General features: G+C 39.0%; 2 protein-coding genes and 1 pseudogene across 3 annotated transcripts in view; 1 reads left to right on the top strand and 2 right to left on the bottom strand.

Moving 5' to 3' along the window:
• Window positions 1-25222, bottom strand: part of SUGT1 (SGT1 homolog, MIS12 kinetochore complex assembly cochaperone) — a 44073-nt gene extending 18851 nt beyond the window's left edge. The window contains exons 1-11 of one of the 2 annotated variants that reach the window (XM_053563811.1): window positions 25017-25222; window positions 24606-24787; window positions 24467-24524; window positions 16041-16131; window positions 15006-15075; window positions 13072-13142; window positions 8035-8088; window positions 7643-7659; window positions 4927-4961; window positions 3029-3125; window positions 2203-2310 (exon numbers count right to left, since the gene is read on the bottom strand). In XM_053563811.1, the coding sequence (XP_053419786.1) occupies window positions 2203-2310; window positions 3029-3125; window positions 4927-4961; window positions 7643-7659; window positions 8035-8088; window positions 13072-13142; window positions 15006-15075; window positions 16041-16131; window positions 24467-24524; window positions 24606-24643 (639 nt within the window). In that variant the 5' untranslated portion in view covers window positions 24644-24787; window positions 25017-25222. Of the gene's footprint in view, window positions 1-2202; window positions 2311-3028; window positions 3126-4926; window positions 4962-7642; window positions 7660-8034; window positions 8089-13071; window positions 13143-15005; window positions 15076-16040; window positions 16132-24466; window positions 24525-24605; window positions 24788-24992 lie in introns of both variants that reach the window. The other variant, XM_053563813.1, reaches the window with a different exon arrangement.
• CNMD (chondromodulin) overlaps window positions 1-26885 on the top strand; it is a 308020-nt gene that overhangs the window by 73666 nt on the left and 207469 nt on the right. The gene's annotated exons all lie outside the window — the stretch shown is intronic.
• Window positions 1449-1880, bottom strand: LOC128566781 (ubiquitin-conjugating enzyme E2 variant 2-like; annotated as a pseudogene).

A 26885-nucleotide genomic window follows, 5' to 3' on the forward strand; every position in this document is an offset into this window, starting at 1 on the left:
GTTCTTGGCAATCTTCAACTAAATAAATAGGCAGATCTTTTCTAATTCAATGCAGAAAAATACTTATTTACTTTGCACTTTCTGGTCTAATCCTGTGCAACTGTTCTCCTCTTTCTACAGGCCTAGTCACCATTCTTCATGACATAGGCTGACTCTGATCTGTGTTAATTATAATAGGAAACTTCACATGTTCTTAGAACTTAATAACTTGACTAGCAGAAGATGTTGCAGAATCTGGGTATAAAAAAGGTGTAATGATTTTCAGTTCGATATTTTTCCTACTAAACTGTACCACTACCTACATCTTTTGAGCGATAGTTAAGTAATCTGTCAATATTAATTCTATTGTACATTTTTACTTTTTTTGGAAAATATAAAGAAATCTAAAACTTCTTAAACTATAGTTTAAATTATTTATAATCCCCTCAGAGTAAAGTAACCTAAAATTCAGCTTAATTAAAAAACAAAACAGGGCGGCGCCTGTGGCTCAAGGAGTAGGGCGCCGGTCCCATATGCCAGTGGCGGGTTCAAACCCAGCCCCAGCCAAAAACCAAAAAAAAAAAACAAAAAAAGCAGATTCATCTCACTAGTAGTTTGTATTTTTAAATGCAGGAGATAAGGCGAGCATTTGCACATCCAAACAGACAAACTCAAGAGAAAAGACACTGTCAATTATCATTAGAGACTGATTTTTACCTTTTTTTTTTTACGTTCCACATTTAATTTACATTTTAAGACTAACTTTAATCTCTAAATCACATCTCCATACACCTATTTCCTTTTTGTTTACTTCACTTAAACTTAAATGCATGGTTTGTTAAACAAAGACTGTAAACAAATATTTACCATGTCTGTTACATGTAACACACAGGAACAGCTCTTAACAGAAACTCATCACCCCCACCCTCAACATTTTATTATAAATACAGGTATCAAAACAATCCTGAACATTTATTTTTCATACTAGTAGTCAGCATCCACACTGCTTCAAAAATTAACACAATTTGCGACAATATTCACTATACCTGCAACTTTAAACAATTTCAACTGCAGCTCTTTCACTAAGCAAGATGGATAAAGCATGCCATTTCTGTTTTTCCTTCTGGAGATTTTTACTTTTCAGAAACACACATGCTTCCACTGCCATCTGACACCCCTCTTCACACTTTCATCTTATAAACCGGAATTCTATTTAGAGTATATTCCAGGTTTATGTTTAAATGACAGTGCCTTAATAAGAGAAAAAAAAGTGCTGCATTTTTCCTCTTGTTACCTGAAAACATACTGGGTGTACATATATTAAATATATTCTAACAAATGTCCAGGTCATGTTTACCAGGTGAAATTCCTTTACTTTATGTGTGGGTATTTTGCATTGTGATATTTAATCAAGACATTAACATGAGTAAAAGGTTGTTAATTTAAGACAAGTTTGAGATCCACTAAAATTAATTGTTGTATGTTTGTCCTTCTGTGGCTGTGGAAGCTTCATATTTTCTTTGGACATCATTAGACGTCTTAGCTCTTGAAGTACAACTTTAATGCTGTATGAATTTTGCCATTTTGCTAAAACTGGTATGCTATGTGCATCCACCATGCCACTGGAATTATTTATTCCATTCATATTAATTTTTGTTACAAATCTAACTGACAGAGGAGCTACTGGGTATTTAGGTCCACATTCTGCTTTCAAGCTATATATTCTGTTTTCATAACTTGTCTTTGGTGGCCCAATAATCATGCCTGTCCACCTTGTGTCATATCTTCGTCATCTTCAAGGCCCCAGCTAACTGTACCATCGCCTACTCCTTTTTGTCCTTCTTCAAGTTCTTCCAACAAGCGAAATTATGAGGAACTTTAACTCCTGTGGAGACCACCATCTTATCCTGCAGGCCGACGCAGCCGCCTGCAAGCACCCCTATTTTTTTTTAAAAGCCCTCTTTATTGGCAAGTATTACATATCTTAATGAAGCACACAAACACAACACAATCTAAGAAGATATTTACACTGCATTGTACTAAAATTCTGGGAATAAAGGAATCCTGATACTCAAAAATTACCGTTTTTATTTACCTGTCCCTTTTAATTTAAAGGTACATGGCTAACAGGATGTACAAGTTTATTATCACACAGGTGATTAGTTCACCAGTATTTCTACATTCTGGAAATTATTACTTGTGACAACCTTTTCAGTGTCTTACCTTTGTTGAAAGTACTTTAAATGTGCTCTCTTCTGGTATTATAGGATAAAGTAGTCTCAGTTTCAGATTGTAATCCTCTCCAGATGGGAGTTTCACCAAAGCAGACAACTAATAAATACAAAACAATCATCACATTTTGTAAATTTATATGATGAAGGGTAAAATATTTAAATCAATATTGAACTTTGATAATGTTACAAATTATCTTAAATACTTTATATATGAAATATCAGATTTAAGAACCTCAAAATAATCTTTTCCCCATCTGGTATCCTTCATATGAATTCTCATATACATAATTAAATGGCAGGAAAGAATATGTTTCATAATATTATCACATATTTAACATTTAAATCTCAAGAAAATCAAAATACACAATAAAATGACAAAGTATATAACCAAAAGAAACTATTCATGAACAAAACAGTTCTACTACTCAAATTATCTATCATAAGATTTCTCTACTCGATGATTAGTAAATTACGAAAAGTCATACTCATTTAACATGGTTAATAAATTCTAAGACATGTATAAATCACTCAAATAACTAGATTTTTTCTTGAGTATACAAGTATCACTAAAACTAATCTTACTAATGACAACCCAGTTCTGCTTTGAATGTAAAAAAAAAGACGTTTACCCAGTTAAAATCTACAGCATACATATTATCTCACAACTTAAAATGATTAAAACTTAAAACAATGCTTCAAAATTTATTCATTTTTTATTATCTCAGGAAGAAATGACATAAACTGCTTTAGATTATTCTTCGATATGGTTAATTTACAAAGGTAATTTAATCTCAATATAAAAATGGTTCAAAGACCTCTTTTTCCGAAAATTCCACATTTACATCGTTCTTCTGAACATTCTTGATCATAAGTGTAATGATTACTTGAGATTCTGTTTGATACCAGTCATACCTACATAAAAAAAAAGAAAAACTTAAAATAACACTTCGAATTTTCTAAAAGTTGTGAAAAATTAGTCTGATAAACAAGAGCTCCACCTTGAGGAACAAAATAGCAAAGTAGCTGCTGATTCACAAGAAACAATTTTCTATAACTTTTATCTGTACTAGTGGAAAAAAACCCAATCAGGTAGATGATGCACAACTTTTCTTAGTTGACCTAATAAATATACACCAATAGAGCTATTCAAACAAATACTAAAGATGAAGCAAGGCCAAGCATGGTGGCTCACACCTGTAGTTCTAGCACTCTGGGAGTCTGAAGTGGGAACACTGAGACCAGCCTGTGCAAGAGTCAGACCATGTCTCTCCCAAAAATGGGAAAAATTAGCCAGCACAGTGGTAGGTGCCTGTAGACCCCGCTATGTAGGATGCTGAGGCAAGAGGATTGCTTGAGCCTGGGAGTGCAGTTAAGGTTGCAAGGAGGTAGGACAACACCACTGTACTCTACCTAGGGAGACCCACAGAAAGACTCCGCCCCCCACCCCCCAAAAAAGATGAACCAAACACTTCTATCCCTATTTTATGGATGAGCAAACTTAAGCTCAGAAAGGTGAAGCAATCAGCCAGTCAAAGGCAGTGATGCACTGAACAAGGACAGCCTGAGTCAACACTTCAGGATCCCTTAACTGAAGCTGGGAGGAGACTTGAGAAGAGGGAACAAAAGAAAATGAGCCAAAATTAAGAAAAACATAAGTTTAACTCATTATGTCAGGCACAACATTTACATAATACCTTCCTTCAATTTCAAGGTACATGGGAAGACTAGTGTATCTAGAGATTCTAATTACATGTACCTTTTGAACAGAAAGCTCTAAAAATGTAGGAATCCTCACTGTAAAAGCTCTTTGAGAGCAGAGCTATTTATCTATTCTGCCACTATTAACATTCCAGGATCAAGTACAGTGCCTCCTATACAGTATACTTATTAAGTGTTGGATTCCTTTAGGCTCCAAACACCTTAATTATTACTTAATGGTCATGTGTTCTACTCCTGCTGCTACTGCCACTAAAGCAAGTTGAAGTTCATTGTCTATTAGACAGTTGGAGTTTCATCCTATATCATACATCCTGCAGTATGAATAAACTGTTTTAATGTTTCCAAGCCATTTTAGGTAAGTATACTGAAAACAAACTCCATTAAAGAAATGAACCTCAAGAGTCTTGGTTTCCTCTAAAAATCAATGAGGATGCAAAACTCCAGATCAACGGCTTTTTTTTCTTTCTGTTACAGTTCTAAGAAGACAAGTTGTATACAGGGCTACTGAATAATTAAAAACAAAGTCAAAGACTTGCTAATTGCTTATTCATTATTGCAACTATTGCCCTCAGCAATATTAACTTTCAACTCACATAGAAGGTTTCTATAAAAAAATTTACTCCAAATATAAAAGGCAGGGCAAGTTACAATTCTATTAAGCCTACTACAAACCTAATTTGCTGTGTAATAGCATCAGTTTAACTGGAAGAGATTCTCAATATATGGAAAAGTGACCATATGAAACCAAGTAAGTAACTTTAAAGATGAAAATAATGTGAATTTAAGACAAGTATAAACACTAATACTGATACTTAAACATTACTGAAATTAGTTTTACGTAGGATATTATAATTTTAGAAAACAAAAGGAACACTTGAAATCACATGATATGGACTTGCTTACAACTAAATTGCAAGTACAATTTAGGATTTGTACTCCTCCTCCCCCTCTAGGATTATTTATCACGCACTGTTTTATAAAAAGAAACACTTACTTGATTTTTGACTGATGAGTCCGCTGGGATGTAGACTATTTCGGCAAGTCGAAAGACAGAGATTTTTACACATTAGTTTAGCAAATGGTATATTAAAATGCATGTATTATTAATTTACCGGGAAGTAAAGTCATTTTGATATGGAATTAATTATATGAAAGCTTTCTTCAAACACAAAATACAGTAATTATAACTGTAAAATAATACTAGTCTTTACCAAAAATTCAGAATATTTTAATAATTTTATTAGGTTCAATTTCAAAAAAGATTTTTTTGGGGTGGCACCTGTGGCTCAAAGGAATAGGGCAGAAGCCCCATATACCGGAGGTGGTGGGTTCAAACGCAGCCCTGCCCAAAAACTGCCAAAAAAAAAAAAAAAAAAAACAGAAAAGATTTTTTTTCTAAAATAAAAATTTAAATAACAGGGCGGCGCCCGTGGCTCAAGGAGTAGGGCACCGGCCCCATATACCCGGGGTGGTGGGTTCAAGCCCGACCCCAGCCAAAACTGCAAAAAAAATAAAAAAAGAATAAATAACAGAAAACTTTCAAAAGTCTGGTTGGAAAAGGTTACTTATATAAAAAGGACAGTTCTAAGATTCACAAACTCCCTAAACTGAAAACATTAACATTTTAAAACATGAACTTTTTTTGTTTTGTTTTTTATTGTTGCTTTTTTGAGACATGGTCTTGTTCTTTTGCCTAGGCTAAAAAGCAGAGACATCATCATAGTTCACAGCAACATCAAACTCTAGGGCTAAAGTGTTCCTCCTGGGCAGCGACTGTGGCTCAGTGGGTAGGGCACTGGCCCCATATACCAAGGGTGGTGGGTTGGAACCCAGCCCGGCCAAACTGCAACAAAAAAAAATAGCCAGGGGTTGTGGCGGGCGCCTGTAGTCCCAGCTACTCAGGAGGCTGAGGCAAGAGAATCGCCTAAGCCTAGGAGTTGGGAGATTGCTATGAGCTGTGTGACACCACAGCAGCACTCTACCGAGGGCGATAAACTGAGACTCTGTCTCTACAAAAAAAAGGAAGTGTTCCTCCTGCCTCAGCCTCTCAAGTAGCTGGGACTAAGGCATGTGCCACTATGCCAGCTAATTTTTCTATCATTTGTAGCAGAGTTAGCCTTCGGAGTAGCTGGGATTACAGGCCCCTCGCAGCATTAATATTTTAAAAACCACCTTTAAAAAGAGTAGAACCACAGGATTAACCATGATGTCAGATACTGCTCTGGAAACCTATAGAGAACATTTCCATGTGGCTTCCTAATAATGTCTTACTTTGTTTCCAGCCTCTCTACAACATAATTCATTGTCCATCAAGAAAAAAAGTGACTCCTGATCAATTTATACTTTCCTAAACTACATATGCATGTTATAGGTGGGGATGGGTACAAAAATATAGCTAGTTACACAGAAGGAATATTTGATGACGCAGTACATGGTGGCCATAAAGTCTGTGTGCAATTTAAAATAGTGTACAATTTAAACTGCCCACGAACTTTACAGCCACTCGGTGTAGTAACAATTATAATCAACAAATTAGAATATAACTGAAAATAGCTAAGAGTGGACCTGGAATGTTCCTAACAAAAAGAAATGATAAATGCCTGAGGTGATGGGTATCTCAGTTACCCTGATTTGATCAATTCACATCATACTCTTGTATCAAAACATCACATGTACCCTATAAAAATATACAACTGGCCTGGCACAGTGGCTCATGCATGTAATCTTAGCACTCTGGGAGGTCAAGATGGGAAGATTGCTTGAGCTTAGGAGTTTGAGACCAGCCTGAGCAAGAGTGAGACCCTGACTCTATTCAAAATAGAAAAATGAGCTGGGAGTTGTGGTGGGCGTCAGTAGCCTCTGCTTTGCAGGAGGCTGAGGCAGGAGAATTGCTTTAACCCAGGAGTTTGAGTTTGCTGTGAGCTAGGCGCTCTAGCCTAACAAAGTGAGACTCTGTCTCAAAAATAAAAAAATACAACTATTATGTACCCATAATAATTTTTTTAAAAAGTATTTTTTATATCTGTTTAGTCTATAAAAACACATAGACACCTGCTAAAAAAACATTAGCCATATTTTAATGGTGTTATAACCCTAAGTTGATTAAATAGTAAAAACTACTTTTACAACTCCACTATAATTTTTAGTAACTACAAAGACTTGGGGCGGTGCCTGTGGCTCAAAGGGGTAGAGCACTGGACCCATATGCTGGAGGTGGCACGTTCAAACCCAGCCCGGGTCAAAAACTGCAAAAAAAAAAAAAAAAGACTTGAAGATCTTCATGTCCAAAACAATAAATGTAACGCTGAATTAGAGATAAAATACTTGCAATTTTACTTAACCATTATCTTAACCTACCATAAAAAGCCCTATACAGGTGATTCATTGCAACTGTTTAAATACATGTGTTGACTATTTAGTAAGAAAAAGATATAATCATCCTCACTATTACTACATCATACCAAATCAACATAACCACACTCTAAATCCATTAAAATAACCTAATAATTTTCATGACTATGAAAATCTATATTTATTTTACAAAAAAAAAAAAATCTTTTATTTCAGTTACTAAAGGAACTAGTATTTAAGTGGAATTGCTTAATATTTAACTGAGAGATACCTGGCCCCAAGTCCCTTCTCAAACATATTGGTACTTGAAATTTAATAAAATTAAGTAAAAAGATGAAGGATGAAAATTTTTGACTTACCACCCCAGATTCTGATCCTACCGAAACAAAAAGGAAGCATTTTCAGATAACAGTACTTTTAAAGACTAAGTTACATACATGGTTTCTGTGGCTCAAACATATTGATTAACTACCAATTCTCCGTATCTTTTAACAGAAGGAAGTGGTTTATTTTGCATCTTGTAGTAATTTTAGGCTCCTTAGTAATTTCTAATGGGTAATATGTAAGCAAATCCATCCAAATCTCCCTTTTGGCATAAGAAACAAGCCAAAAATTAGAAAATCTTTGTAAATCCACATCTAAGGGAAAATGTATTACCTAAATACTAAATTATAAAATTAAAAACAAATTTATTTAAACCAAAATATTTCAAATGTTCACTCTTTTTAAAGAAACAAGGGAATCTATATACCTTTCTGAGCTTCTTGACACCTTTTAATCCAGACAGTGAAATCAGCATCTGTACCTAGAAAGAAAAAACTGACTATAACATCACTCATCTGCACAACCTAACACATTCCTTCAACAAATACTTAGTAAATACCAAGTATGTTCCAGGCACTGTCCTAGGCACTGGGGAGTCAACAGTGAATTAAACAAGACAAAAACACCTATCCTACTAGAGCTTACAGCATCTCTATTACAGCTATAAATATTCCAATAGGTTCAAGCTTTAGTTCTCCTTTCTGAGCAAAAATTTCTTTAATTTAGTTTTAACTACAGTTTCAACTTTACTGGTTTCCTAGACAGATAAATTTCATTTCCACCCACCTCCCTGTTTTTTGTTTTTTCTTGCTCTATCACCCTGGCTGGAGTATACTGGTATCATCAAAGCTCACTGCAACCTCAAACTCCTGGGTTCAAGTAGGCCTTCTGCCTGCCTCAGCCTCCCAATTACCTGGAATTACAGGTACTAACCACCACACATCCAGCTAATTTTTCTACTTTTTATAAAGACAGGTCTCACTCTTGCTTAGGCAGGTTTCAAACTCCTGACCTCAAGCAATCCTTCCATCTCAGCTTCCCAAAGTGCTAGGATTAGACCTCCTGCTCTTAAAGGAACTTCCTTTCATTTAACCAAATCAGATCTGATTCAGATTCCCAGTATGCCATCAGTATAGGGAGGAGTGGTAACTGGCAGCTGCCCTCACCCTTCAGTGCAACAATGTTTTCTGTCTACTATTCTCTCAGGGGCTTCACTTGTTTACCATTGCCAGGCCTTTCCTACCAACACTGAGAAGCATCTTTGTATTCTGTAGAGTTCTGCTCTATCTCCAAGTTACATGAAAGTCAAGGGACTACAGATGAACTGTAAATTTAGTGATAGCAATATAAGTATGTACATAAACATATGATTCACTTCTGAACACCCAGATCAATGACTATATCTAAACAATCACAGTAATTAATGTTAAGAAAAATATACTTGGGAGGCCAAGGCAGGAGGACCACTTGTACCCAGGAGTTTGAGGTTGCTGTGAGCTAGGCTGATGCCATGGCACTCTAGCCTAAGCAACAGAGTGAGACACTGCCTCAAAAAAAGAAAAATAAAAAAAAAAATAGAGCCAGGTGTGGTAACTCATGCCTATAATTCTAGCACTTTGGGAGGCTCAGGAAGGAAGATCTCTAAGAATCTGAAACCTGCCTGAGCAAAACACAGGTGAGACCTTGTCTCTACAAAACTTTTAAAGATTAGCTAGGTGTGGGGATGCATGGCTGTAGTCAGGATACTAAGGCAGGAGAACCACTTGAGCCCAGGAGTTTGAGGTTACAGTGAACTGCAGCTGTGCAATGCACTTCAGCCCGAGCAAATAGTGCATCACTGTCTCTTTTTAAAGTAAATAAATAAAAGTACTGTAAATTAAAAAGTTGCCTAATTCAAGCTAACTACAGACAAGATTAATGTGAAAAGAGCAATTAAAACAAACTTTTCTAATTTATAAAAAATTCAACTATACAGGCCTTAATTAAAATTTAAATATACTCTCACACACTATATACTCTAGTGGTAAACTATGGGGTGTTCCAAAAGTCACCATACATGGGAAAACAGGTATCTTGGAACATATTCACCATGAGTGGGAAAGAAGACTTGGTGTGTAGAAAGAGGTGGCCAAGATGAAGAGAGTATTTTGTAAACAATGGTACATTTAGCCACAACTTTCCATCTTCCCCTGTGTATGGTGACTTTGGGGACACCCTAGTACTATATCAAATAACCAGTAAATAAAACCAAGTTTCCTATTGTACAAAAGGGGGGGAGAGTAATATTTTGAGTTAATGTTTTACTTTGGTAAAAATGAAAGCCTAGGGCGGCGTCTGTGGCTCAGTGAGTAGGGCGCTGGCTCCATATGCCGAGGGTGGTGGGTTCAAACCCAGCCCCGACCAAACTGCAACAAAAAAATAGCCAGGCGTTGTGGCGGGCGCCTGTAGTCCCAGCTGCTCGGGAGGCTGAGGCAAGAGAATCGCGTAAGCCCAAGAGTTAGAGGTTGCTGTGAGCCGTGTGATGCCACGGCACTCTATCCGAGGGCGGTACAGTGAGACTCTGTCTCTACAAAAAAAAAAAAAAAAAATGAAAGCCTAATAGTTTAACCTAAATATTTCCTAAATTTAAAGATAGGCTTGGCGCCCGTAGCTCAAGTGGTTAGGGTGCCGGCAGGTGTGAACCTGGCTGGGCCTTCTAAACAACAACAACAACAAAATGCCGGGCGTTTTGGCGGGCACCTGTCGTCCCAACTACTTGGGAGGCTGAGGCAAGAGAACTGCTTAAGCCCAAGAGTTGGCGGTTGCTGTGAGCTGTGACTCTAGGGCACTCTACCCAGGACAATATAGTGAGACTGTCTCCAAAAAAAAAGATAAATTTGTTCTTATATTAAATATATCCTCAAAAGCAATTTTACAAATGTCGTCAGAAGGACATTTCTGAAGTAATTCCAGAACAAATGTCAATGGCATGATGATGAAGACAGTACTCAAGGAAGACATTTTGCCAGGAACTTTCTGTTGCTCTTAAAGGCTAAGCGATAGGGTTTAAAAATGTAGAGGATGAAATGACTCGTGTCTCTGCAAGGTTTTCAAATAAGGATCATGGTACTATGAGACTCTTTAGAATCTGCTAAGACTGCAGATATGCTGTGTTGCTAACTGAACAGTCACGTTATTCATGCAGTTAACTTGGGATAAGCCAAGTTTGAGAACAATTCCTACTGCCCAGATCTTTTCCTTCCCAATTCATGGCTTCCATTTGCACATGTGGGCCTAAAATCCTTTCTTTTGAACAGGTTATATATGTAGCAGAACAGAGAAGTATATAGCAAATTTTTATTTTTTTTTTTGCAAATTTAAAAAATTGTTAGCATACAATACTGGAGAGCAGGGTCTTCAAACAGATACATTTTTGTTGTGGGGGACTGTTCTATGCATTACAGGATCTTTAGTAGCATCTCTGACCTCTACTCACTTAGATGTCAGTAGCACATCTCCCATCCACTAGTAATGATAATTATTTCTTCAGGCATTGTCAAAGTCTCCAGGGAAGCAAAATAGTTCCCAGTTAAGAACCACTGCTTTAGGGCGGCGCCTGTGGCTCAGTGAGTAGGGCGCCGGCCCCATATGCCAAGGGTGGCGGGTTCAAGCCCAGCCCCGGCCAAATTGCAACAACAACAACAACAAAAAAAAAAAAAAAAAAAAAAATAGCCGGGTGCTGTGGCGGGCACCTGTAGTCCCAGCTACTTGGGAGGCTGAGGCAAGAGAATCGCTTAAGCCCAGGAGCTGGAGGTTGCTGTGAGCTGTGTGATGCCATGGCACTCTACTGAGGGCCATAAAGTGAGACTCTGTCTCTACAAAAAAAAAAAATAAAAAAAAAAAAAAGAACCACTGCTTTAGAGAATCACAATAACATTTTGTCATAACATAAAAAAATGAGAATACATCAAAATTATGTAGTTTACAACCTTTTTATTTTTTATCAGAGACCAGGTCCTGCTCTTGTAAGGCCCTGCATCAAATTCACTGCAACTGCCAACTCCTAGAATAACCTCAGCATTCTGAGTACCTGTGTCACCATGCCCAGATAGTTTTTAAGTATTTGTGTAGAGACAAGGTCTTGCTATGTTTCTCATCCTTGCTTTTTCCAAAATATAATTATATAAAAGAATTACAGATGGTTGGGGTTTTGTTTCTTTGTGTTTTTTTTTGGGGGGGGGGGAGGGTGAAGGGTGGGGGGGAAGTCTCAAGTAATCTTCCTATCTTGGCCTCCCAAAGTGCTGGGATTATACACCTGAACCATCATGCCCAGTCTGTAATTTTTCTATGAGGTTACTCATAAACTCTTTTATTATTTTTCAGATTTTTATTTTCTTTCATTTAGAGACAGAGTCTTGCTCTGTTGCTCAGACTGGAGTGGTGTTATCACAACACACTGCAACCTCCAACTCCTGGAACCAAGCTGTCCACCCATCTCAACTTCCGAAGCAGCTAGGACTACAGGTGCACACCACCATGCCCAGGTAATTTTTTATTATTGTAAAGATGGGAAATATCCTATGTTGCCTGGTCTCAAACACCTGGCCTTGAGCAATCTTCCCACCTAGGCCTTCCAAAGTGCTGGGATTACAGGTGGGAGCCACTGCACCCAGACTTCTGCAGATCTTTAAATACTTAAATCTCAGTTTTTATACATATGTCTTGCTATCCATATTACTATAATTTTCTTTCTTTCTTTCTTTTTTTTTTTTTTGGTAGAGACAAGAGTTTCACTTTATCGCCCTCAGTAGAGTGCCGTGGCATCACACAGCTCACAGCAACCTCCAGGTCCTGGGCTTAGGCAATTCTCTTGCCTCAGCCTCCCAGTAGCTGGGACTACAGGTGCATGCCACAATGGCCAACTATTTTTTTGTTGCAGTTTGGCCAGGGCCAGGTTTGAACCCGTCACCCTGGGTATATGGGGCCGGTGCCCTACCCACTGAGCCACAGGCACCACCCAATTTTCACATATTCTTCTCAAAATGATATTAACAACTCACAATAGTCTCAGAACTCCATGTTTCTTCTGTACCCACTCATAAATTTTCACCCTAACTTATACTTCACTTCTCCATAAAAGACTATTTTGTAAGATTTCCCATCTCAGCAATCTAAACTTAAACGAACAGACTTCTGAACAAGCAAGCATATTAAATTTTCACTTCTCCATTAGAAAAAAAACAAAGACTAAATGGAACAAAGTGTTCAAACATAGTTTTTAGCTTCTAACAGTAAAGCTATGATTCAAATGCCCCCCCACCCAGCCAAAGACTAATTTAATCAATTTTAAGTGATCTCAACTTCTGCAATGTGTCATCCCAATGAGAAAAGGTAGGTTCCTACAATTATCTTGAGATTAACAGAATTAAGCCATGGTATTTAAGACAGAAACAGTAGTTTATTAAAGTATAATTCTAACACTTACTGTCTAATTTTTGTCCTTCTGTAAAAGTTTCTAGAGCAGCAGCATAGTTTTTTTCATGGTACTCAGAAATCCTGTGTGAGCATATTAAAAACAAATTAATACATTTATGTGATCATTAAAAACAGCCTTCTTTCTAAACAAATAAAATCTTAGTACTTTCTATTGTTAAAAGAAAAAAATTATTATTATTGTTATTTTTGAGACAGAGCCTCAAGCTTATCACCCTGGGTAGAGTGCCGTAGCATCATAGCTCACAGCAACCTCCAACTCTTGAGCTTAAGCAATTCTCTTGCCTCAGCCTCCCAAGTAGCTGGTACTAAAGGGCCCGCCACAAGGCCCGGCTATTTTTTTGGTTGTAGTTGTCATTGTTGTTTGGTAGGCCTGGGCTGGATTAGAACCGGTCAGCTCTGGCGTATGTGGCTGGTGCCGCTTAAGCTACAGGCGCCAAGACAGAAAAAAAATTATTTTATGTACGGGTACATGTTAATAAGCCAAGGAATTTCCTAAAATGGTGTAACATCTAGTATAATCTCCATTAAAATTCATTTTGGGGGTTCACTTCAGAAGGAATCTGACTTTATACATCCTCACTTTTTCCAAAATATAATTATATAAAAGAATTACAGAGGATTGGGGGTTTTTTGTTTGTTTTTTGAGAGAGGGTCTCCCTCCCTCTGTCACCCAGGCTGGAGCACAGCTCACTGCAACCTCAAACTCCTTACCGTGTTCATGCAATCCTTCTGCCTCAGCCTCCCAAGAAGCTGGGACCACAGCCTCAAGCCACCACGCCCAGCTAATTTTTCTATTTTTTTGTGAAAACAAGGTCATGTTCTTGCTCAGCCTGGTCCCAAACCCCTGGTCTCAAGCCATTCTCCTACCTCAGCTTCCCAAAGTGCTAGGATTACAGGGATGCACCACAACAGCTAGCCTAAAAAAACTGCTTAAAGATAGTGCCCATAGGCTCAGTGGGTAGGGCACCAGCCACATACACTGAGGCTGGCAGGTTCAAACCCAGCTTGGGCCAGCTAAACACCAATGACAAGTGCAACAAAAAAAACAGCCAGGCGTTCTGTCAGGTGCCTGTAGTCCCAGCTACTTGGGAGACTGAGACAAGAGAACCGTTTAAGCCCAAGAGTTTGAGATTGCTGTGAGCTATGACACCACAGCGCTCTACAAAGGGCGACATAGTGAGACTGTCTCAAAAAAAAAAAAAAAAATTTTTTTTTCCTTAAATAATAAAGTCACATGTAACAGAAACAAGCTGGGATATAAAGCAAACAGATAATATAGGTTGGGCATAGTGGCTCATGCCTACAATCCTAGCATTCTGGGATGCCAAGGCATGTGGATTGCTTGAGCTCAGGAAGTTTGGGACCAGCCTGAGCAAGAGTGAGACCCCACCTCTACTAAAAACAGAATAACTAGCTGGGCGTCATGGTGAGCACCTATAGTCCCAGCTACTTGGGAGGCAGAGGCAAGAGGATTGCTTGAGCCTAGGAGTCTGGGGTTACTATGAGCTGTCATGCCATAGCACTTTAAACTGAGCCAACGAAGTGAGACTCTGTCTCAAAAAAAAGTAAACAGATACAGAGCTTTCAAAGCATTAAATGTAGCCTCCTACCCAGGCTGACTGAGAAACAGAATGTTCTTTAGTCAGTTAAATAAATTCCAAATGATGAATTAAAAGGATAGGCAATCTATTGCGGTTACTTCAATCATCACTATTTTAAAACACACTAACTACAGATCTCCTACCACATACTGTTATTAACACAATAATAGAACTAAGTTATATTTAAAATGGAATCCTATGTCAGCCATTAAAATGTATATACAAAGAATTTTACTACTTATAAAAAGCTTACAATGGACTCCTTTAACAATTTAAATACCCACTATCTAATCCAAGTTCAACAAGAATAGTTATTGTGTACCCTTTTCTCAGCATAGCAGTAGAATTATTTGGATTGAGTTCTAGAGACTTCTTTGCATCAGCAACAGCATCTGCATAGAAAAAGATAGGTTTTTGTAGGCAGTTACTACGTATTTACAGATCCTGGCAAATACTACACAGAAAGTTTGAATCAGTTTCAGATTTTTAAGTTTTCAAGTTGATAGGCCAAATGCTTTTAAATTAGGAAAAGCTGACCTAAGATATAATCCAAATAAATATCCTTTTACCTTTCTCAAAGCCTAATACACAAATTTAGCTTCCTTCTTAAAGTTCCTCAAGTCAGTAAATAAAACTCTGTGTTGGCTCAGCACCTGTAGCTCAGCGGCTAGGGTGCCAGCCACATACATAGGAGCTGGCAGGTTCAAACCCGGCCTGGGCCAGCTAAACAATGACAACTGCAACAAAAAAATAGCTGGGCGTTGTGGTGGGCACCTGTAGTCCCAGCTACTTGAGAGGCTGAGGCAAGAGTATCACTTAAGCCCAAGAGTTTGAGGTTGCTACGAGCTGTGATGCTACAGATCTTAAATGATACTTAAGTGATACTACAGCATCTATAGAGGGTGACACAGTGAGACTCTGTCTCAAAAAAAAAAAAAAAACCAACTCTATGTCACAAAGTTGTTTTCTCATTAACATCATTTTCTCATAATCTCATTTTCTCATTATGTAATCTGACTATAAAGGTATTGAGTTGTTCCCTACCCAGATTCTTGATCAGAATAATTTTTTTAATTTACTTAAAAAAAATGCAAACAAAAGCTATTCATTTAAATATTCTATGAAACAATACATGTAATGCTATTCTTCATTAGCATGTCCAATCTCCACCCACTGAAGAGACATCCATAAAATTTAAATGGGTATTGCTCAACATTTGTCACACTTCAGTTACTTTACCTTGTATGAACAAATGAAGCATCCTCAAAGATAACCTCTATTTTTATTTGCTTAATTTTATCTTGAGTAAAGTTTAAGTAACTTATAAAGGGACAATATACTATATGAGAAAAGTTACCACAGTAATTCCCAAGAAGAATGTGACAGTAAGCTCTTTGACAGTAATATTGTGCATCATCTGGTTTCTGTTCCAAAGCCTTAGTCAGCTCCTACAAATATAAACGTGTTGAATGTCAGTAGAAGTTTTTTAAAAGCCATCGAATTCTAATTAAAACAATTTTAATTGCTTTAATTATGACAATTTTTAATTAGAATAAAATAATAAATGAAAAAGAAATAATAAAACAATTTTTAATTAGAATAATAATTAAAACAATTTTTAATTGTTGATCATAAGCTATGTGGAAGAAAGATAACAAAGAAACAAGCTTAGAACTTTTCCTTGAAAGAGAATATCACCCCTTCTGCTTCCCTACTCCCCCAAAAGCACACAATCTAATCTATTAACAGTATCTACCCCCTGTAAAGCACTTAGCAGTTCCTGGCCTAATGTGGGAATTCAACAAGTAGAAATTCTTATCACGTCATTTATTCTCAAGAGTTTAGTGGATCAACACTGACCATGACAGATATTCTCCTTATTTGGAGAAGACTCAATAGACCATAGACCTAGGTGAGGTGGCTCACGCCTATAATCCTAGCACCCTCCCTGGGAGGCAGAGGCAGGTAGACTGCCTGAACTCGGGAGTTTGAGACCAGCCTGCGCAAGAACCAGACCCCCATCACTAAAAAAACATAGCCAGGCATTGTGGCAGGTGCCTATAATCCCAGCTACTCTGGAGGCTGAGGCAAGAGAATGGCTTAAGCCCAGAGTCAGAGGTTACCAGCGGCGCCTGTAGCTCAGTGAGTAGGGCACTGGCCACATTCACCAAGACTGGTGGGCTCAAGCCCGGCCTAGGCCCACTGAACAACAATGACAATTGCAACCTGTAGAGGGCAGGCTGTGAGACAGCAGAGCCCTCACAGCCTGGGGAACATTCAGGGAATGAACCCCCAACTGCTTCTCCTCCTTTCCCAAAACAGCCATATTCCTTTCTTCCTGCTCCTTCTGCCAGAAGTCCTGTAGCCCTTTCTTTGTCTAGTTAACTATGCAGAGATCCTTGAGATCTCTCCCTTCTCTCTCCTTGTCATATGCTAACAAAGTTAAGTAGTAACCACTAAGTCACAGTTCTTCCTTTGTTTTGTTAACTATGCTGGGATTATCATGATCTTTCCCTTCTTGCTTCCTGTCATATGTTAACGAAGTTGAGTAGAAACCATTAACAAGATGGTTTGCCTTTGTTAAAGTTATTTACATTGTCCTATTGTACTGTTAAGACCAAAACTATGTCTTTTGTTTATACTATTTCCCCATATTGTCTATGCTACCTCCCCCTGGACAACCCTGTACAGATACTATAACATAAAACTGTAGCCATCAGCTCAGTTAGTCCTCCCAGTCCCATCCTTTGTTTCCGTGTCTTCTCTTGTGCTGTATTTTCCTCATTCCCCACCAATTCCACTCTGGTTCATTCCCCTTCGCCATGCTGATTGGTGAAGCACCCTTGAGGATGAAGTAGTAAAACTGCGCAGTTGGTAAGTAATTTTTGTTGTGTATGGGGGTAGTTTTCATCGGGAGTAACAAATTATGGGGCAGTCAGGCTCTTAAGAGCGAGAACTCTGGGCGGCCCCTGTGGCTCAAGGAGTAGGGCGCCGGTCCCATATGCCGGAGGTGGTGGGTTCAAACCCAACCCCGGCCAAATAAAAAAAAAAAAAAAAAAAAGAGCGAGAACTCTTTACTCAAACGCTCAAATCTATGCTAAAAACTAGGGGCTGTGTGTTCATACCAATCAATTAGAATGCTTTCTCCAATTTGTTCAAGAAATTTGTCCTTGGTTTCCTGAGGAAGGCACAGTCAATGCAGCAACTTGAAACAAAGTAGGAGAGAAACTACGCTCTCATACAACCTATGGTCCTTCTTGGTTTCCCACTGATGCCTTTCATCTTTGGGGACTAATTAGAGACTGTTTAGACCCCAACCCCCTTATCAATCTGTGTCCCCTTCTGCTCTGGCAGAAAAATCCCTTCCCTCTGCATTCCAACAATAGTTATAAGGTGAGGAATGAGAGTATAAAAAGGAACATTTCTCTTCCACCTCAGATGTAGACACAGACCCTTCCGGGCTAGTAACTAAGACTAGAATTACTTAAACCTATATGGTCTTACCTCTCTTCATACCCTCCTTTGCCAATGTTCAAAGAATTTGCCTCTGCAGCATCTTTAGCACCTGGCTAGGAGGCCTAAACTGTTCTTCAAGCCTATAAACACTTTTGAAAAATTACAAATGAAAATACTCATTTCCTATTTAAGATACATATTCTCAAAAGATTCAATTCTCCAACTCAATTAACTTTAAATAGTTTAAAAGGTGATCCCTAGACTGCTCCAGTAGGTTCTATGTACTGCTGGAGAAACCTAGTGGTCACCTGGACAGGCAGGACTGAGAGCACAGTGCTCCAACACTACTAGCAGCGCTGCCAGTAGATTTCTCCTGGAAGTCTTATGGTTCTGATCTTACACACCCATTGTCCCTAATCACCATGGTCTATCTACTTTATTTTGGTTGCGCGCTAAAAACTTTAATTCTCATTAGTTGTAATTTGGTCTCAAGAAATTTAGTGTTTCTATATTTGTTGTATATTAAATCTAGGTGAATTGCTAAAATACATAAACTAGATAATTAAAAAATTAATAATCTGTATTAAAATGTTTAAAAATGTTTAAAAGCTGGGAAACAAAGTCTGTATGTCTGTCTCTATGTTTGTGTCTGTACATGTCATGTGCCTATGTTTCACAATCAAAATATATAAAGAGCTCTAAGTAACTGGCAAAAAAGATGGGTGTAAGCACTTACATTAAGTAACTCATCAGAAAAAACAAAAAAACTCAAATCTCTTCTCATTCAAGTGACTTTACTATTCTTTAACAGATAAAATTAATCTTAAACCTATTGTTAAATTTCAAGTGTTTAAAGATTATAGAACCACCACTTAAGCATTTCTAGATTTTGCTGAATTTTGTTTTTACTTAGCTGTACAATTCTCACAAACCAGTGTATTCAGATGCTCTGCAACTTAGGATAGAGTTATATGCATCAGGCTACAGAAAACAAGCCAGTGTGGCTGGAGCTTAGAAAGCAAAGAATCTACAAGATGCCCATCTCAACTTTGTATCTAGCAGGCCGTTAGGAGTTTGGAGCTTAAGTGTGATGAAAGAAAGCCATGAAAAGTTCATCTTCAGTAGGAGAGAGACATGTTCCAATTTACATTTTTTTACATGTTATCCTGACTACTGCATGAATACATTATAAGAAACCAGGACTGGAAACAAGACTTCTTAGGAAACTGACACATGAAGTCCAGGCTCAGAGTGGGCAGTAGTCCCAGAGGTGAAAAAGAAAAGTACAATAAGTTGCAATACGTGTATTAAGAACCAGCAAGATCTGTCAATGGGTTGTATATGAGGCATAAGAGAAAAAGATGACTTCAGGGTTTTGTGGTCATAGATCTATACAAATAAGCACTCAATAAAAGGAATTGATCTCTCCTTGCACACTTTCCTCAACCTTTTCTATATTCTCATTTTTTACCCTCATTTCCTCTGCCACAGAACATAGAAACATTTGTTTTAATATTCTCAAAGTCAGTAGTAACCCTCTGATATCAGATCCAACTGATTCCTATCTGATTTGGTCTCCCCGTAGCCCTGAAAATAACAATCAGGCCTTTCAGTCTACTTCTCTGCCAGCCTCTTTAAACCTACTGTTTCTTTTGGGCTCAGCACTTAGACGACTGCTCTTCTAGCATCATTCTTTGATCCCTCAAGTGTCAGGAGTTTCACGGAAATGTTGATTTATGCTGTTCACTCAAGTCAATCCTGAGTCTAGACAGTGCTCCAGAACAACACCAGCATATTGCTAGTTTTCTCTACACTGCACTTAGAATGTCCCAGAGGCAACTCACACACCATATTAAATATTTAAATCATCTCCTCTCCTCAAACCTGTTTCCTTATCCCAAATATAATCTAAGTGCTATCATCCTAAGTGTTAGCTTAGTGAAAGTTTTCAGTACCAACTTTTACTACATTCTCGAGCCAGAAACGTAAGAATCATCCCTTATATTCCAATTGTCACCAAGGCCAGTGCATTTTATACCAACTATTCCCTTCCATGCCCTCAATCACTCCCCTAGATTCAGACATTCCTCTTTTACCTAGTTTGGATCACTACCCTTCTGCGACTCACCTTCCCCTGTGTCTCCTCAAATTCATTCCGCAATTCAGAAAATTTCACTTCCTTCCTTCAAATTCTTCAAAGATCTCCAAAATCGTGATAAATTAAAAACTATCTCTTGGGATTTAATGTCTTCTTAGAATTGGTCTTTCTCTATTTGTTTACCCTTTATCTCCCAGCATGTCCCTCCTCACATTTTATGTTCTAATGCCACTCATCAACTTGTATTGTCCCCCAAACAGAATAGAGTCCTTACCATGTGCCAGGTACTAAAATAAGCACATAATACAGAGTAACACACTTACCTTCATAATAACCCTTGCAGATAGGGCCCATTTTATAGACAGACAATCTGCTCTACACTGGTGACAGGAATTGTAGAGATTACACAGCTATGAAACCAGGATTTAGACCTAAGAGTCTCAGACTTCAAAGCCTGGGCCATTAAGCACCATGAATACTGGGATGCAAAAGAGTCTGAAAAGTCACATTATTTTCTTTCTGTACTGAATTGCAACCTCCTTTGTTAAGTTTCTTGAGTTTTTTTCATTCCCCCAGTCATCCTCTATTCTGCTATGCAATATACAACCCTATTAGTTACCTTGTATTTTAAATTATCTGTTGACTTGTCTGTCTTTCCACTACACTACAGTATTTGTATCTTTAGCTTCTTGGTTCTCAATACAGCATTTGCCACTACTGTACATTGTTTGTTGAAAAATATAAAACAGCTAAAGTGCTGCCAACTGTTTCTAGTTTCCCCCCTTATTCCTAACTGGAAGCTCCAAACAAAAATCTATACATTCATTAGGCCAGGGGCGGTGGCTCACACCTGTAATCCTAGCCCTCTGGGAGGCTAAGGAGGGTGGATTGCCTGAGCTCACAAGTTTGAGACCAGGCTGAGCCAGAGTGAGACCTCATCTCTAAAAATAGTTGGGCGTTGTGGTGGGCACCTGTAGTCCCAGGTAGTTGGGAAGCTGAGGCAAGAGAATGACTTGAGCCTGAGAGTTTGAGGTTGTGTGAGTTATGATGCCATGGCACTCTACCAACGATAGCAAAGTGAGTCTCAAAAAGAAAAAAAAAAAAAAATCACACACACACACCTATTATAATTAATGTGGTGTCAAGTGCCCTGAATGCCAAAATGGCTACCGTTAAAGACGCCCTTGGGAGGGTGGCGACTGTGGCTCAAAGGAGTAGGGCGCTGGCCCCACATGCAGAGGTGGTGGGTTCAAACCCAGTCCCAGCCAAAAACTGCCAAAAAAAAAAAAAAGCCCTTGGGAAATGCAGAGCCATGTAAGACACATGTCCATAATCAAGGTTTGAGTCCTACTTATCATTAGCAATTATTTATTTACATTTACCTGTTTGTCTTTATGAGAACGTTATCCCAAGGTTTAAAAAGAATACTTCTTTTTGGTTTTAGACAAGAGTCTCACTATGTATCGAGGGTAGACAATGTGGCATTTAGCCTACACACAGCAACCTCAAACTCCTGGGCTTAAGTAATCCTCCTGCCGTAGTCTCCCAAAGTGCTAGGATTATAGTCGTGAGCCATCATGCCCAGAACACTTTCTCTTAAGAGAGGTAGTTCTTATTTTAATAATCCTTCCCACACCCAGCATTTCTGACTGCAGGTTTGTGGTGGGTCCTGATAATTTGCATTTCCAAAAAGTTGATACTGTAACTGGTCTGAAGATCACACTTTTGAGTACCAATATTTTACAGCAGTAGCCTACAAGTCAGGAAACCTGTGTCACATAGCCCCCATTCTGCCTATAATTACATAACTCTACATGACAGAATATTTTGATTTTTCTGGGTTTCAGTTTTCACCTGTACATTATACATGATAATCAGGTAAGGAGTACTGGAATACAGGAGCTGTAAGGACTTTCAGTAAGAATTTGCATTTCTGATGAATTGCCAAGTGATGCTAGTACTTCTGGTCCAAAAGCCACACCTTAACAACCAAGGTACAAAAACTAACCACATGCCTATTTAGGCATATGCATACACAACTAAAAAAAAAAAAAAAAAAAAAAGAATGCATGTATGCACTAATATACATGTGTAAGTGCATTCACAGTAGCTTTATTCATACTAGCTAATAACTAGAAATAACCCAAATGTTCACCAACAGAATTAAGTGTGCTATATTTATACAACAAAATACTATACAGCAATGAAAAAGAAATAACACTTCACACAATATGCATGTATACTCCCATCATGATTAAAGCAAAAACAAGAGTAGCTACCCTCAACAAAGTACCTACTGCATAATTCTGTTTACGATTGCAAGAAAAACTAATGCTGATGGGGCAGACGAGGTGGCTCACACCTATAATCTTAACATTCTTGGAGGCCGAAGCAGGTAGATGACCTGAGCTCAGAAGTTAGCTACCCCATCTCTACTAAAAACAGAAAAAAACACTAGCCAGTCTCCTATAGTCCCAACTCCTCAAGAGGCAGAGGCAAGAGTTACCACTTAAGCCCAAGAGTCTGAGGTTGCTATGAGCTATGATGCCAAGGCACTCTTCAAGGCTAAGGCACTCTCTGTCACTCTACAGAGTGAGACTCAGTCTCAAAAACAAAAACAAAAACACCTAATGCAGATGGAGATCAGAACAGGAATCAGTTGGAAGGTAAGGGGAATTACTGGCTAGGAAGGAATATGAAGGAACTTTGAGGACAGAGATGTTCTTTACGTTGATTTGGGTGGTGTACATTTATGTAAAACGCATCAATTTGTAGGCTTAAAATTTGTTAGTTACATCATATATCATACCTCAACAAAAAATTTAAGGAAAATAAGCAAGATGGAAAGCAACAATAAAATTCATTAATATCCTTTAAAGCAACTTGTTTTCTATTTTTTTTTTTTTATCTGACAAAAATGCCATTCGGAATAAAAGCAACTTTTATGTAAAGTGGATTTGCAAATCTACTCCTGGATCTAATAGGATCACAACAAATATAGATTCAGAAAAAAAGCTGTATGACACAATTATGATGAAAAATTATCAGTGCCTCCTGTAACATTAAATACTGATCCCAGAAACCTTATTCAATCACCTTATTTGAATCCAAAAAACACGGCTAAAACTTAAAAGGCTGTGTGTGACCCAGCCCCTGGTTTTCAGTCCAATCTTACATCCCACTCTTCTTCCATTCCACTCTAATCAAACAGGCCTTTTTGCTGCTCTTTGTACAAGCCAAACTCAAGGATAGGATCAAAAGATCCTGCATTAGGATCTTTTCACTGGCTTTTTTTTCTGCCCGGAATGCTCTTTCCCAACAGCTTCCAAGCTCACACCCTTGTTCCTGGAGGTCTCCGTTCAAATTATCACCTTCTGAGTGAGGGTCTAGTACTCTGTGGCAGATTTCTTTTAGAAATCATAGCTAAGAAAAAGAATGTCTTGCCTCAAATTGCTAACCACACTTATGCTAACCACTCAAATAGGGTTTCCTATTTTCTGTGCTTGAAAGCAAGAAACTTCTGGCTAAATTTCGTGACTCACAGAATGGTGAATCTTTAGCTTGGTCTCTTATTATTGAATTCTTGCTCTTTAACAGACAGCTTTACAGCCTGTCTTCCACTGCACAAGTACAAAAAGTCAGTTAAGTATGTAAGACTTTTAACCCACAGCAATCAGCGCGTTTACAAGCAATTCCAAAAAGAAAAAAAAATGATGGAACACACATGAATGATGACCAACGACAGGATATCTTGAGTTTCTGGGAAATATGGGAAGAGGTTTTTGTTCCACTAATCTGGGTTCATACGTACACCACATTAAGCATAAGAATGTTACAAAAGGCAAGAATGATTGTCAAATGAAAAACTGAATTTCATCAAATCCGACGTCACTTTCTTCTAATCATAAGTGTCATTAACAAAAGTCCTTTCAGGACAACTATGCACCCCCAAAGAAATAAAACAGCGATGGTTTTCCTCGGGACCTGCAGGGATGCAGGAGGCAGGAGTGGAAAGGAAAGGAAAGGACAAGAACAGGTGTCTAAGGTAAAGGGGCTACGGTATAACACAGAAAAGAGGCCGAGGAGCTCAGCGTTGGGACCAAGACACAGTAAAAACAGCAGCCTAGGTTCCAGAAAGCCAGTGCTGGGAAGAGGCGGGATCAACGAGAACCCGACGCAGCCCCGTACCCCTAAGGAAAGTGAACAAGGCAGAAAACGGGCTCTCTCACCTCTAACGCCGCCTGGGGGTCCTCGCCGATCAGAGCATCTGAGAAGCTCTGGAAAAACCTGCCAGGAAAATAAGGACTTCAGCAGGGCTCACTAACCAAGGAAAGGGGCATAAAATAACATAGGGGAAAAAACACGCACCTCTGGGCTGTTGCAGAGTCAGCTGCAGCCGCCGCCATCCCTAATAGTCACAATTGCTGCCGCTGAAGAAGCTGCTACTACCTCTGTTAGCAGCTATGCCACCGCCCAAGGGGGAAACTTCTGGAGAAACACCAACCGAGCTTCCGTCCTAAATAGCCAACGAGCAGCCACGCAGCGTGCGACTGGGGGAGGGAAGACAACAAGCGGGCGCGGGGCTGGCTGGGATAGTGGAGGACCGATTCCTCCCCGGAAGGCCTTCCGTCCAGTGACCCCCCCCCGTCTCCGCCCCTCGCAGCCATGGTTACGGAGGTTTAGGGTGTGCGCGCTCTCCTCTTATCTAGCGCGCATCGTCTGCGGGCTCTGGGACAGAGCCTTCAGGAGTAGTACCTCAAAAACACTTTTGTAACATACTGTTATCCCTCAGGAACGTGTAGCGACTAGCGGCACATGCATATCTGTTAGAAACACAAGCTACATGGAGCTCCGTTTTCATCAGTTTCCATCATGGCGGAGTAAGCAGCCAAGCCCTTCGCAATTCGTGATGTGACGCGCGGCTGCGCGCTCTTTTTCAGAGCAGAGTCCCGAATGGCTGGTGATTCCCGCGATCGTTTCACGCAGTCACCGGAAGTCGTTCTGCCTTCACAGAGGACAGAGAGGAAGAGACTTTCCGGTTCCGGGTGGAGGCGCCCGCTACTGGTGTATTGTTGCGTTCTGCAGAAGGACGCATTCCAGGTTCTCTTTCTATTCACTTTCCCAGACCGAAAAGAAAAGCTGTTTCCAATCGAAAGCACTGAGGGGAGGAAGGCGGCTTAATGTTTGATTGTTGCTTTGTTTCCCAACTTATTTGGTCAGATTCTCCCCCAGCGCCTTCTGACTTATACAGATCAGATAAGGGAAGCTTCCAGCAAATTCCAGGGATGGGAGTGGAGGATGGGGGGGCGGAGCGGGAAGGAGTGATTTGTCTAACTTTATAGCAGTACCACTCTGCCTCAATTAGTGTAATCCTGTAGTTTTGTTATTCAAGATGGCCTTGGCTGTTCTAAATCCTTTTTTATTTCCAGAGGAATTTTAGAATTAGCTGGTCAGTTTCAAAAACGTACCGGGATTTTTACTAGGCTTGTGTTGTATCTATAGATACATATTGAACCTTTCAATCCACGAGTATCATTTCCACCTGCCATTTAAGTGGTCTTTGATTTCTCCTGGCAATATTTTGTAGATTACATTGCAGAAGTCACGTACATCTTTTATTAAATTTATTATTGGGCATTTGGTGTTTTTTAATGTGATGACGAATGGCATTTAAAATTTTTCGTATTTTCGTTTGTTGCAAGTAAATTGACGCTTTTGCTTTTACATACTGACCTTATATTCAGCCATCTTGCTACGTTCCCTTGTTTCTACTACTTTGTAGATTCTTTTAGAATTTCTATGACCTGTCTTGTCATCTCTGAGTAAAGATGGTTTGATATCTTTCTGTGTGATCCTTGTACCTTTTATTTTTGCTTTTTGTCACTGGCTAGTATATCTGCTAGAGTGTTGAGTAAAAATAGTGATTATGGACTTACTTGTCTTGGTTGTAACACAAGGGGGAAAGCATCAGTATCAAGTGCTTTTTCTGCTTTTATTGAGATGTACATATGTAGTTTTGATATGTTACTGTGAATTACATTGATTAATTTTCATATGTTATCTAAGGCCAGTAATGGTAGCTCAAGTCTGTAATCCCAGCAACTTTGGGAGGCCAGGGCAAGAGGATTACTAAAGCCAAGGAATTGACTAGAGCCTGGTCAAGTCTGTCTCTACTAAAATGGGGGCATGATGGTGCCAACCTGTAATCTCAGCTACTCCAGAGGCTGAGGCAGAAAGATCGCTTGACCCCGGAAGTCAGGAGATACAGTGAGCTATGACCTGGCCATTACACTCCAGCCAGGGTGACAGATTGAGACTCTGTCTAAAATTAAAAAAAGAAAAAAAGCTATCCAAATGCTCAATATGCATATCAGAACAAGTTCTATATCAGGGACCTTAAAATCCTAATGGGGTAAAACTCCCACTGGAGTGGCTTATATTAAAAGGACTTCCAATACCAAGCATTGGCAAAGATATAGAGCAACTAAAACTGTTATCCAGGCTGGGAAAATGGTGACCCTGAGACAGTGCATCAAACTCACACCATGAAGAAATGTGTTCTAAAGGTGAGCAGGCTTGGAAAGAGTATTCTTCCCAGTGCTCATCAGACATAGCTGTTGAAGACAAGAATCTAGGGACCCACAGCTG

Source organism: Nycticebus coucang, chromosome 15 (assembly GCF_027406575.1).
Source record: "Nycticebus coucang isolate mNycCou1 chromosome 15, mNycCou1.pri, whole genome shotgun sequence".
In the NCBI taxonomy this organism is placed as follows: Eukaryota; Metazoa; Chordata; class Mammalia; order Primates; family Lorisidae; genus Nycticebus; species Nycticebus coucang.